This window comes from Orycteropus afer, unplaced genomic scaffold (genome assembly GCF_000298275.1).
Source record: "Orycteropus afer afer isolate SDZICR_OR568_19922 unplaced genomic scaffold, OryAfe1.0 scaffold00745, whole genome shotgun sequence".
NCBI classification, from domain to species: domain Eukaryota; kingdom Metazoa; phylum Chordata; class Mammalia; order Tubulidentata; family Orycteropodidae; genus Orycteropus; species Orycteropus afer.
The window spans coordinates 582744-597046 of NW_006922332.1; the positions used below are offsets into that span (position 1 = coordinate 582744).

Here is a 14303-nt window from a genome sequence, read left to right on the forward strand (position 1 = left end):
CTGTATGGAAAGTGAATTTGCTCTGTAAACCTTCACCCAAATCACAATAAATAAAAATAAATACATAAATAAATAAATAAGAACTTCAACATATATATATATATATCCATGTCATGTGTAATTCCTATACCTATGTGGCCAATTCTTAATGATCCAGGCCAAATGATCAAATAGAAAATCTAAAAACCAAGAAAAATCATTGCTCATTTACCATTGGTTTTAGAAGGTGGAAAGCTTTATACAGGTGGGGAGATGACACTAACATTTAAATTTGCTTTCAGTGGCCCAATGGATCTAACTGAAAATATTTATTGATCTTGTCTATACCTCTTACCATTGAAAAAGATCTTCCTTTGTTTTTTAACATATATAATCGGATGAGTAACTACTTAGCCCAAAATGTTTGCAGGTTTTATACTTTCACCTTACACATATTTCAGCTATTTTTAAGTCCAAATGAAAACAGCTAGTACAGAAAGCAATGCATGTGAAATTCTTGAGGTCTACTCAGATAACAGTCAAGATAAGGTCAGTGGATATTTGGAATACCTAAGAAGCAAACTTAAAATAAAACAATCTGATAGCCAAGATCACTTTCTAAAGTTGTGCTTGAGAGGAATGGCTCACATTTATGCTTGATTCCTCTATATTCCAACATACCCCTTAGCCAAAACATTTCCTCATCTGCCAGAAAGCATTATGAGAAAAGTTCGTTCTAAGTTCGGCAAGGAAGCTAACACTCCCTTTACACAGCAATCTTACCTTAGGGAAATGTTAAAAACCTAGATCATTTTCCATGAGTTTTAGAAACAGCCCCAAGAGAAGAAGAATTAAAAGGCTAAAGAAAAACGTGTGCTTATACTTATATACAAATCTCTGTAAATATTCAACTCTCTGAAGAAATAAAATTACCCAGTGAATTAAGGCTGACTTAACTAAACTGCTGTCCATGCCCTTTGAAACCCATTGCCATCAAGTCAATTTCGACTCATAGTGACCCTTATAGGACAAAGTAGAACTGCCCCATAGGGTTTACAAGGCTGTGAATCTTTATGGAGGCAGAATGTCACATTTCTCTCCCATGGAGCAGGTGGTAAATTTGAAATACCAACCTTTTGGTTAGCAGCTAAGCACTCAATCACTGTACCACCAGAACTGGTTGCTGTCCATCTGATCAATCTAAATTCAAAACAAGAATCTTAATTTTTAAGCTAAGTAGACATTTACTCAACAGCTATGCACTGTAAGCCAATTAAGTGGCCAGCACTGTCACAGGAACTGGTGACACAACAGTGAACTGAACAGTCCTCCTCTGACGAAGCTTGCATCTAAAGGACAAAACTTTGACACAGAGCATAGCACACTTCAAATAGAGTTGAAGAAATAGTTTATATAAATTCCTGAAAAAAAAAAAAAAAAAAGAGAAGGTATCATGTATAGAATTATGTCTCCCAACAATGTGTCACCTTGGCTAGGCCATGATTCCTAGTACTGTGTGGGTGTCCTGCATTTTGTGATCTGATTGTCCTCCATTTTGTCATGTGCTGCACATCCTAGTCAATATGCCTGTGGTTATGGTCCTATTTGGGAGTGAGCTGTGTGTTATGTTAACAACGCAGGATTAGGTCTAGTTATTGAGGCAGTATCACTACAGAAGTAGATTGCCCAATCTTCCTTCCGAGGAGTGGCTGGTGTGTTTGAACCACCAGCCTTCTGGTTAGCAGTCAAATGCCTCAGGCACTATACCACCAGAGCTCCCTAATGAGGGTTAGGTTATGTTTTTTATATTAATGAGTAGGATTAGCATGTATTTTGAGTCACCAGCTTTCACTGTCCTACAAGAGATAAACCAAAAAACCAAACTCACTGCCGTGGAGTCGGATCCGACTCATAGCAATCCCTCCTTGGGTTTCCTAAGCGGTATCACTACATAAGTAGATCGCCCTGTATTCCTTCTGAGGAGTGGCTGGTGGGTTTGAACCACCAGCCTTCTGGTTAGCAGTCAAATGCCCTAGACACTACACCACCAGAGCTTCCTACAGGAGATAAAAGCTGAGAAACAAGCGGAGAAACGGACCTGGCTACCACCGAGAAAGAAGAGTCAGAGCAGAGTGAGTCCTTCAGACCTGAGGTCCCTGCACTGAGAACCTCTTATACCCAGGGAAAGGCTGATGCCAAGACACATGGAGATCTCCAAAGGACACCAGACCCACGAATGTTGAAAGGAGGCAAGGACCTTCCCTCAGAGCCAACAGCGAAAGCCATCCCCTAGAGTGTTGTTGTTGTTGTTGTTGTTATTTGCCATCGAGTCGCCCCCGACTCATAGCGACCCCTCCTTGGGTTTCCGAGGCAGTATCACTACGGAAGTAGGAATGCCCAACCTTCCTCCCGAGGAGTGGCTGGTGGGTTTGAACCGCCAGCTTTCTGGTTAGCAGTCAAGTGCCTTAGGCACTATCCTACCAGAGCTCCTATCCCTAGAGCTGTTGTTGTTGTTAAGTGCCGTCGAGTCGTTTCCAACTCATAGCGACCCCATGCACAGCAGAACGAAACACTGCCCAATCCCGCGCCAGCCCCACAATCCCTGCTATACTTGATCCCATCATCGCAGCCACCGTATCAATCCATCTCGTTGAAGGCCTCCCCCTCTTTCGTCGACCCTCCACCCTACCAAGCATGACATCCTTCTCCAGGGAATGGTCCCTTCTTACAACATGACCAAAGTATGTGAGACGAAATCTGGCCATTCTTGCTTCCAAGGAGCATTCTGGCTGCACTTCCTCCAGGACAGATCTGTTAGTTCTTTTAGCAGTCCATGGTACTTCAGAAGAAGGGAGCAAGGTAAGCATGGGTGGGCTGGTGCTTACTCACTGATCTGCACTGAACACTTTCCCTTGTTACCCTCCCGAGAGGGACCGGGTCTCTGGGAGCAAGGTAAGCACGGGCATAGCACAGAGTAGCAGGCCGGAAGAGCAGGAGAAAGGGGTAAAACCCAGGGAGCCAAAGAGAAGAGCAATCAGCCGAAGGGATTAGGTGAGGAGGGGAAACTCAGGGACGCCCAAAGAAGCAGGCCAGAAGAGCAGGAGAAAGGGGATTAAAAGACAGGAAGCCAGACAGAGGAACAGTCAGCCATAGGGACCCAGGTGGGGGGGATAAGAGAGGTCTCCAACAGCAGGACAAACTTGTCTGTCAGTTTGTCCTACTGTGGTGACATATAGACATGAGTTTTGAGACTGAGCCTCTGGTGTTTAAAACCCAGCGAGATGCACCTGGTGCATAGGTAACAGCCCAGTTTATAGACTGAGACAGACTAGGAAGAAGGAAGAGGCCGTCCACTTCTGAAAGAATTGGCCAGGGAAAACCTTATGAATAGCAAAGAAACACTGTTTGATCCCTAGAGTAGTTACCCTGAATTCAGACTTCTACACTCCTGAACTATGGGAGAATAAATCTCTGTTTCTTAGAGCCATCTACTTGTGATATTTCTGTATCACAGCACTAGATAACTAAAACAGAAGCCATAGTAGGAACTTCTAAATTCTGCTAGGCTTTTCACTTTATTTTCACTTTATTCAACAAAATGTTATGGAGATTGGTTTAAAAAAAAAGAAAATGTTATGGAGATAACTTTAGTACTGGCTTAGTATTTATGTCAATTGCAAAATTACAGTTAAATATGCAGGCAGGCCACATACACAGACAATAATGAAGATTCCCCCTCCCCCCTGCAACACACACACACACACACACACACAAATATAAAACACTTCAGAAACAGCTGAAAGAAAACTGTCTGCAAGGGTTGAATTAGGAGCCCCTGGGTGGCACAAATGGTTAGGCAGTCCAATAATAGCTGAAAGGCTGGCATTACGAAGCCCCCAGAGGCACCATGAAGACGAGCCTGGTGACCTGCTTCTGAAAGGGTGCCACCTTGAAAACCCTGTGGAGCACAGTCCCACTGTGCACACGTGGGGTCGCCGTGAGTCAGAATCGACTGGATGGCAACCACCTCCACCACCACCAAGATTTAAGTCATAAAGCTAACACGTCACGTACCAAAGCAAAGACACGAAAAATTATCTTCAAAAGGCTTCCAGGATTTCAGAACTTCCTCGTATCCTGAGGATTAAAAAAATGTAAAGAACTCCAATCAAATGTAAAATTAAGCTGAAAAAGGACTTTTAGAGGAAGGCAGAGTGTGTAAGAAAGAGCTCGCAATGAAGTTAATGAAATCCATGACGGCATGATAAAGTGTGATTGCAAAGTATAAGATTTAAAAAGAGCTCTTGAAAGAGATATACCCAAAGGGGAAAAAAATTATGTATATATGATCTAAAATTTCACTAAAACTCTCCAAAAATCTAGCAGTTGAACTGGGGGCTAGAGGGAAGAAACAGACTAGTAGGGAAGTAAAAACTTACTGAAGCTCTTGGTGTTTTGAGAACAGTAAGAAGTGACATTGTACAAATTAAATTCAGCTAAAATTAATGACAATAGTATGGAAACAGAAGTCCCAACATGACACCTACAATATGATGTCACACTAAAATCTTAACAGTTTAGTGATATATAAAAAGTGTGATTACCAGGGACCACTATCCCTGCTTGAACTATACAATATTAGTAAGTGAGAACATATTCTTTTAGTAAATGGGAAAACAATAAAATTATTTGCAAAACTAGAAAAAGAAAAGAGCTCATCTGAAGAAAAGCTGGGTGGTCACAACAGGGAAATGGGAGTCACAATACCAGCAATGAAGACTAACATTTGAGAGTTTGCTAACTCTCAGGTCCTGTGCTAAATGTTTCACATTAGCCTTGAATCCTCATGAGCACCATCAAGTAGACAGTACTATACCATCTTATCGAAGAGAAACAGGTGGATTTGGGAAGCACTTTGTCCAAGGTCACACAATTGATAACTAGTTGAGCTGGGAGTCAAACCCAAGGTTTGCTAACTCTTATCATCTTAAAAAGTCTTCTTAAGAAACACGCAGGAAAAAAAAATGCATTGACCCATGTCACCTTAGATTTGTGTGTTTCACTGTACATAAATTATACTTCAATAAATGCATTAAAAAAAATTAAAAAAAAAAAAAAAAAGAAACGCACAGAGGCAGTGCCCACCTAAGCACTGCCCAGAGGAAAGGGTGCCCATCCCAAGAAAACCAGGCTAGTCCTGGGGCAGGACTATCCCCCATGTGAAGGCTTTCAGGGCAACTCCCCTTCTCTGACTCCAATTCATGGCATCCCAGGTATTTCAGAGTGGAACTGTGCTTGACAGGTACCAAAGAGGAAAGAAGGCTGCATCTTCTGACCTTCTCTAATTCCACAAGAGGAAGACAGAATCACCATCAGTAGCCCAAGGCCTATTCCTTTGAGGCCAGACATGCTGCCTCCCTCCAGCGCTTTCCCCAACCCTGACACCAACTGTTCCTCCCACAGCACCCACCACCTCTCTGCTGGGTTCAATAATTCACTGCAGTGGCCACACAGAACTCACAGATTATGGGGCTTATTAGGGAAGCACCAGACTGCAATTCAAGTTCAGAAATGCACTCAGTCTCTTGCACCTGGCTGTCTTACTCATCAGCCAGCAGTCTCAGTAGCACATTGCTCTCTCAGCAGTGCGTGTCTCTCTCTCTCTCAGCAGTGTGTGTCTCTCATGTCTTTCAGGAGTGTGTTTCTCTCAGCAGCAAGTCTTTCTCAGCCAGCGGTCAGAAAGACTCCTTCTGCCTCTAGGAGGGCTCCTTTTGAGCCTGGCAGAGTGGTCAAACTAACCAATCCCAACATCAGAGTTCTACACACCTGTAAGAGAGTGAACTTCCCAGCAAATTACTCTGTGTTTGCCACTCCTCAGAAGGAAGGTTGGGCAATCTACTTCCATAGTGATACCATTTCAGAAACCCAAGGAGGGGTCGCTATGAGTCAGGTCTGACTTGATGGCAAACAACAACAGCTACCAACAGAAATATCCCAGGTGGATAACTTTAACAATCAGGAACTACTCAGTTGCTCACAGCAAATTCACCATGGGGTTTACAAAGACTTATGGGTAGAAAAGCCACAGTATGTAATTTACTACACCGCAACAGGGTTTTCAGTGGCTGTGACCTTTTGGAGGCAGACTACCAGGACTTTCTTCCAAGGGCACTCCTGGGTGGATCCAAACTGCCAACCTAAGTGAAGGAGCCCCAGTGACACAATGATTAAGCACTGAGATGCCAACCAAAAGATCTTCATTTTGAGCCCACCAGTGACTCCACAAGAGAAAAGACTGGGTGATCTGCTTCTATAAAGATTGTTGTTGTTGTTGTTGTTGTTGTTGTTAGCCGTCGAGTTGGCCCCGACTCATAGCGACCCCTCCTTGGGTTTCCGAGGCAGTATCACTACGGAAGTAGGATTGCCCAACCTTCTTTCTGAGGAATGGCTGGTGGGTTTGAACCACCAGCCTTCTGGTGAGCAGTCAAGTGCCTTAGGCACTATGCTACCAGAGCTCCTAGCCTAGGAAATCTCACAAGATAGTTCCACTCTGTCATATGCAGTTGGGCACACACCACCACCACCCCTTCTCTGATCCCAAGATCACCAAGCAAATTCTGGTTTGCTTGGCTCCCATGTGACCTGCCTGGAGAGTGAGGATGGCCTGACGAGATGGCACACATACTTGGGGCTCTTGGCAGTTTCATCCCAAACCTAACCCACTGCTATCAAGCAATTCTGACTCATTGCCCCTTAGGACAGAGTAGAACCATTTCATAGGGTTTCCAAGGCTGTAAATTTTTACCGAAGCAGACTGCCACATCTTTCTCCTATGAAGCAGCTGATGGGTTTGAACTGCCAACCTTCTGGTTAGCAGCTAAATGCTTTAACCATTGTATCACCATTAGCTCCTGGCAGTTCCATATCACCTTATCAATTACTAAGTTTGTATCCTGGTTTTACACAGCATTCTCAGTGAGCTGGGTTAATACAGGTCTTCCTCCCTGAGGTGTCAGGTTTTGAAGCCTGCCAACCTGACACGGGGACTCTAGACTGTTGACTCCACCAAGGGGACACTGCTGCTTGGGAGTGGTCATCTCCCACTGACACGCTCTAGTCTCACCACCTTGCTCAAGGCTCTACAAGATGTACTTACCAAATTGGAAAGTTTTCTAATTCCCCCTTAATCCTCTAAAGACTCTCATAGCCTCTCCTGAAAAAGTGTTGTAAGATTCAGAATGAACAACATGCAGAGAATTTGAGCAACTCTGAGAAGCTGTTGCTGTTATAAACAGCAACATTTTCCTAAAGAAATGATTTTTCCCCCATTTTTAAAAGTCCTTTTCCATAGCTGAAATATGAAGAATTGAGAAAGATAGCACAGTAAGTTAACTGAATTGGACGGAAGTATATTAACCTTTCTGTTTTTAGTTTCTCAGACATTCAAAACAGGTATGAAGAGTCAATACGCTCATTTACCCAGCTTAAGAAAGAAAACACTACCATACAACTGAAGGCCCTGGAATAGCTTTACAATGGTACTACTGTACAACGCTTACAATTGTAATCACAGGTATGAAATGGTATTCAGTTAAGGAAGAAACGCAAGATTTTTTTCTTCCAGTTTAAGTGTGAGCAGTGGCAAAGCTTATGGCAAATCCACATGCTATGATAATTGGGAATTTGCTTGGAGGGAGAATAGTGTGAGACACCAACATACCAGTATTTCTCGGTATGGATCACACGCATGTATATGTACACAAACTAGAACAGGTGTTGCCCCACTCAGATTATTTCTGAAGTCAGTTGATAAGATTAGGCCTAGGGCTCAAGCCATCTGTTTACATGCTACAGAGCAGCACTTCTGCAGCTTGAAAAGGAAAGTTGTTACACAAACTAACAGGCTAATTCCAGCTGCCTACTGTTGAAAATGGTGGGACAGTCTCTCCAAGGGCAAGACATTTCTACAGACCATGACTCTTCCCTCTCAAAGCACCCCATTGTTCTGTTAAAGAAGTCTCATGATCTACTCACAGTTGTAGGAAGTTGCTTGATCTCAGAGATGGATAACCTCAAACAAGGGATGGCAACTGCTTTGGACTTCTGGACAAACAGAGAAGCAAAGCTATACCTGTGGGTTCAGTTCAACCTGTATTTACTGAGTATATTCCAGGCCTGGGGCTCTGGGTACAAAAATAAACCAATCACAGTTCCTCAAGAAGCTGACTCTCTAGAAGTTGTAGGCAGAACTGGTGCATAAGGAAGAAACCAAAAGACGAAAAATAGGCAGAAGGAACAAAAAAGATGGAATGCACACACGGAAACAGGGCCGGTCACTGAGACCCACCCTCCTGGCTTATATTGTCCTTCTTGGGCTGCTCCATGTCAGTTTCTTCCTCTAGAAGGCTCCTGCTCCTCCTCTAGTCAACCCTGAGGTCTGTGGGGCCCTCTCTTTCTCCCCTGGACAGCCTCAGACCCTCTCTCGGTTCTTGTAAATGACCTAAGCTGATGATTCCCAAATCTCTTCCCTCCAGCCTGGATTCTCACCTGAGTTCCAGTCCCACACATCCATCTATCTGCTCAACATCTCCCATTGCCATCTAGCTCAGTATTCCCAAAACTCAACTCACCACGTGCCTCTCCCTGGTTCCCCTCAAACCTGCTCCTCCTCTTACATTTCCTCTCTCAGTTACAGTCCCCACCACGTCCTGAAAACCTGAGTGTCTAATAGACCCCTTGCTAACCCTTTCCGCCAATACTTACTTGGTAGGTCTCTCTGTTAGTGACTGAATTATGTCCCCAAAAAAGACATATTGATATCTTAACCCCCAGTGCCTGTGAACACATGAAGCCATCCTGGAGTAGAAAACTCATAGCCATCGAATTGATTCCAACTCATAGTGACCCCCACTGGGTTTCTGAGGTGGTAATAAGGAAGTAGATTGCCCAATCTTCCTTCCATGGAATGGGTTCTGGTTAGCAGTCTGATGCCTTAGGCACAATGCTACCAGAGCTCCTCTCCTGGAATAGGGTGGGCCCTAATCCAATGTAACTGGTGTCTTTATAAGAAAAGGAGAGAGATGAGTTATGCTGCTACAAGCCAAGGAATGTCTGGGGCTACCAGAAACTGGAAAAGGCAAAGAAGGATCTTTCCCATAAGATTTGGAGGAAGCATGGCCCTGCCAACACCTTGATTTTGGACTTCTGTTCTCCAGTACTATGAAAGAGAAAATTTTTGTTGTTTTAAGCCACTCAGTTCGTAGGACTTCATTACAGCAGCCCTAAGGAAGGCTCACTGCCATCAAGTTAATTCTGACTCACAGCGACCCCTGCTGGGTTTCCAAGGCAGTTAATCTTTATGGAAGTAGATTGCTCCATCTTCCTTCCACAGAATGGCTGGTGGGTTTGCACCACCTACCTTCTGGCTAGCAGTCAGATGCCTTAGGCACTGTGCCACCGGAGTGCCTTAGAACCGAAGACAGATTTGAATGTCTCCAGATCTAGCCACTTTTCCTCATCCCTATCCAAATCCAGATGGCCACCAACTGCACCAAAATGACTCTTCTCTAATCATTCTCTGGAGAGACTTTTCTTGGCAAAACAATCGTAACACACCATCATTTAAAAACCCACTACTGTAGATGGTGTCCTGCTAGCACACCCGACATCCCTGAATGGGATCTGAACAGGAGGTCCTGGATAGAGTGGGAGAAAAATGTGCAACAAAACTCAAAATACTAAAAAGGATCAGGCTCACTACTCTGATACAGACTATGGCCCTTCACACCTTTGAAGCCTGGAGGGGAACTCACCCCTGTGGCTCAACTTTCACCAAACAACAGACAGGCCAATAAGGTAACAATAACATCTGGGAGGTGGCACCCCTCAGAACAATCAACATATGAGATCAAAAAGGTCAGTATTTGGCCAGAGAAAGCTCAGAAGGCAGGAAGCGATAGAAAAGAAGGATGAATGGAAAAGGGAAACCTATGGAAGAAGTGGGAAAAGTGCTATCACACCCTGGGGATTATAATCAATGTCATGAAACAAATGGGTATCAATTGTTGAATGGAAAACCAACTTGTTATATAAACTTTCACCCAAATCACAATAAAAAGTTAAAAAAAAAAAAAAAATTGGCATCTCTATTACCTTCAGGATAAGTCTATAAACTCTTTAACAAAAGCCCCACCTTATGTGGCCTCAATTTTCTGCTTTCTTACTCAGCACTTCAGCCTCCAGGCAGACCAGCTGTTTTTGCCTCAAGCCACTACTCATGCAGTTACTTTAGTTAGAAATCTTTTCCAACCCTTAAAAAGATTCTCCTGCCCCATCCTTTAGGTCCCAGCTGCGTGATCACCTGTTGGGAGAACCTTTCCCCTTGCTGACCCTCCCTACCGCTTATCGCATCCTCTATTTGCTCTCTCATACCATATATATAGGGAGCTCTGGTAGCGTAGTGCCTGAGGCACTTGACTGCTAACCAGAAGGCTGGAGGTTCAAACCCACAAGCCACTCCTCGGAAGGAAGATTAGGCAATCTATTTCCGTAGTGATACTGCCTTGGAAACCCAAGGAGGGGTTGCTATGAGTCTGACTCGATGGCACAAAACAACCACCACCATATATCATACCTGTTCTCTTGTTGGTATCAACACCAGGGTAAACTTCTACTAGTGAGGACTTACTGTTCTTCAATACTAAATGATCAAATAACTGGATGGTCACCAAGGGTAAAGTTTTATCTAATCCTGACTTGTTATGATCTACATCAGTGGAATTTCCTGTTAGAAATCTAAGATAGAAATTTAAGGAGAATAACCAGTTTCTCCATTTTTCTCTTACCCTAGAACCAGCTAAAGGATCAGAATTCCTTGGTTTAATGATAGCCCTTTTCTTCAAGGCCCATTTTAAATTTAAGACATCATCTGGAATCACCTGTGAGTACTGTACTCCTTTAAATAATCATCTAAGTAAAATCAAACAATAAACACTTATCCTAGACCAAAGATGAGAACATAAGGGGGGGACAGGGAAGCTAGATTAACGGAAGGAGAACAACTACAATGGAATAATGAGAATTCTGAGACATTGTGAAAAATGTACCCAATGTCCCTGAACAATCTGTAAAGACTTTGTTAAGTGAGAACCTAATTTGCTGTGTAAACTTCCACTAAAAACACAGTAAAATATATATCTATGTATACACACTATTCAGAAACAAGAGGTCTCCAATAATTCTTTTACTGACTAAATTTTGAGGCATTTCAGGGCAAACCTATTATCACTGGAAAACACTAGTTACTAAAGCTTACACGTATACATGCACATTAAATCATACCACCACTTTTAAGGGTGTGATACCACTCCACTGTGGTTCAGATGAAGGAACTGGGGCTCAGAGAGGTCAAATAATTTGTCCAAACTCATACAAGCAGATGGTGAGGAAACTAGAATTCAAAATTGGGACAGCATGTCTCTAGAATCTTGGCCCTGTCTACAGTAAATAGTCAGCTTGTTGAATGAATAGAAAGTAAAACTGTACTATGTCAGAATGACCCGTATGGGGTTATATTAGAAAAGGAAGAGTTGAATAATCCAAGATGCATTTATATTTAATTTTGGGCACATTTGGGGGCAATAAGTTTGCATTTTCAAAAGCTCAAAAACTAAACAAAACAAACACCAGTTTCTCCCTGAGCAAGGCAATAAGCTTGGGTCCCACTGCCTACAGCATATATGGGCTGAGGGAACTAGCAGGGAGTCTCTCATATCAGCTTAAAACAGCCCGATCTGTGGCCTTTCACAAAACAAACACACACATACCCCAAACCAGCTGCCATCCAATAGACTCCAGTTAGTAATGGCAACCCCACGGGTGTCATGGTAGAACACCACCTCACGGGGTTTTCAATGGCTGAGATCTTCCTGGAAGTAGATCACCAAGCATCTACTTCCTAGCATTGGTGTCACCCAGCATGGTAGCTCATGGTGTCCCACAGCTCCCCATGAACCTCCTCCTACATACAGGATCCTTAGTAACGTTCATTACCGATTTTAATAGTAGAAGACATGATAAACACAGCTGTAGATTGCTTAAATTCCTAGATTATATGAAAACTAACAACCACTAACAACAAAATTGTTTCGTAATATGTTTCTACAATGAAGTACATTATTGGTTACAACATTGTTAGCAACTGAGAGGAAGCCTTTTTAATTTTTCTCCTTGACTGTTAATTACTACTTCATTCTTAAAAAAGTTATTGATATAGGTTCACAAATATTAATTATCATAATATTGTAACTAAAACACCAAAAACTTGACAAAATCTGTGACTATAAAAACACTGTCAGCAAGAAAACAGCAGCATGTGGGAGGGAGGGGAAATGCAGACAAAACCACGTGATTCAAAGCTTCATTGCTATTGGATAATAATGAAAGTGGGTAATAATGACAGCTGGGACAGAGCTCATCAGAAGGTTCAAAAAGTAAATTAGTATAGAGTTTTAGCCTTCTAGGTATACTTATACATGTAAACTGGGCTTATGAAAAATGTTTTTGTTGTTTTAACTAACTACAGGAATATTTTTATGAAAAGTAATAAACTTGTGCTGAAACACTGCACAGAAGTTGTATAGGCAGTCCTTCTGGTGTCACCTCCTCTGCCAGTGCCACCAATGTGGTCCACACCCCCACACCCACTAGTGGCACCACTGTCACCAGGCCTCTTTCTTTCTGCGGAGTGGCTGGTGGGTTTGAAAGACCAACCTTCCAGTTAGGAGTGAAATGCCTTAGGCACTAGGCCACCAGAGCTCCTTTAAAAAACTCAGGTACTGTTAATTCTCTTACGGGGCACCCTCAAGGGAAGACCTCTTGCTCTATAGCTCTTCCTTCCTTGTGGGGAGGGGGGCTGGCAGGCTCGAGATGACATGTTTTGGGTGCCCCCCATTCCACAGGCCGGAACACACAGCCAGCATGCGTCCAAGTGGCGATGCATGAAGACGCCTGAGGCCACCTCTGCTCCTTACCTCCCGCAGCTCCAGCCTTTGGGCCACAGCCTCCAGGCTCTCCTGGCCAGTGCTCTCCACCGACAGAGTGAATTCCACAAACTCGTTGTTGAGCAGCTGGATCCGCGCAACCAGGCAGCTCTTGCTGGACACCGTGTAGCGCCGGGTGCGTTTCAGTTTCAATCCAAATGGCAGTGGCATCTTCTTCCTCCAAGAGTCCAGGGGCAGCAAGGGAAAAGTACCCCCGCCGATCCAGCGGAGGCGACACACGAAGGACTCGTTCCTGTCTGATGGGATGAGTGCCGTGCAGTCTCAGGCTGCTCACCCAGCAGCCGCTGCCGCCATTAAAAAGCAATCAAGTCTGCAAAGGCCAGGCGAAAGAAGCGTCCACGCCAGCGCTGAGGAAAGAGGCACGCCGGTTACACAGGCAATCTGGCAGCTCTGGACCTGAGTTTTCAAAATACACATCAACAAAGCTGTGTCCTAAGAATAAGCCTTCCCTCTCCTCTGGGAAAAGGAGGCACTGGAGCGGATCCTGGCCGCAGTGCAGAAGCTCAACAGCAGAGCTGGCGGCTTTGGTCCACGCCTCACTCATGCAACACACACTGACGGCAACCACGTGGGCTATTGTCAGTGTTCAATGGGATAATGCCAGGCCTCAGGGCAATGCCAAATCTACCAAACCCCACCCACTGCCGTAAAGTCATCCCAATTCACAGCCACCCTGTAGGACACAGAACTGCCCCACAGGGGTTCCAAGGCTGTAAATCTTTACGCCTGGTTCTCTTCCTTTTTAGGATAAAGGTTTGGTTTGGGATTTTCCCACATTGGGAAAATCCCTATTGGCCTCCCCTGTCAATACTCCAAATGTCAGGGTTCTCTAGTCCTCAAGTGAGATAACAACAAAACCATCCCAAAAGGGCTAGGTTCAAATCCCAGGCCCAGTTCCATTAAGCAAAGGAACCCTGGGACCAGATGGAAGGAATAATTTCCCCCTCACACCTGGCAGCTCTGAGGTTCTAACGAGGTGAAGCCAGCCAAGTATTTGTAGAACCTTTACGGTTTACAAATATTTCCGCCATCAAGTTCATTGACTTGTAAAATCATAAAAGACCCTACACATGCTAGTTATCAGATTACCACTGGCACCGTGGCAGTTCCGAAAAGCGTGGTCCCGGCTCTTCTCCAAGGTGGGGTCACCCGAAGTGGCGGTGGACCTTCACCTAAGATGGGCCGCGGTCCAGAAAAGGCGGGCAAGGCCTTAAACGCCATCCTTGGTAACGAGAGGCGGACGGAGCTACCGAAACCAGGAGC

General features: G+C 44.1%; 1 protein-coding gene across 1 annotated transcript in view; it reads right to left on the bottom strand.

The window, feature by feature from the left end:
• The window catches only part of PTPN21 (protein tyrosine phosphatase non-receptor type 21), a 122474-nt gene extending 109284 nt beyond the window's left edge, over positions 1-13190 (bottom strand). The window contains exon 1 of the mRNA XM_007957408.1: positions 13011-13190. Coding sequence (XP_007955599.1) covers positions 13011-13190 — 180 coding nt within the window. The remainder of the gene's footprint in view (positions 1-13010) is intronic.
• Positions 13191-14303: the final 1113 nt, after the last annotated feature.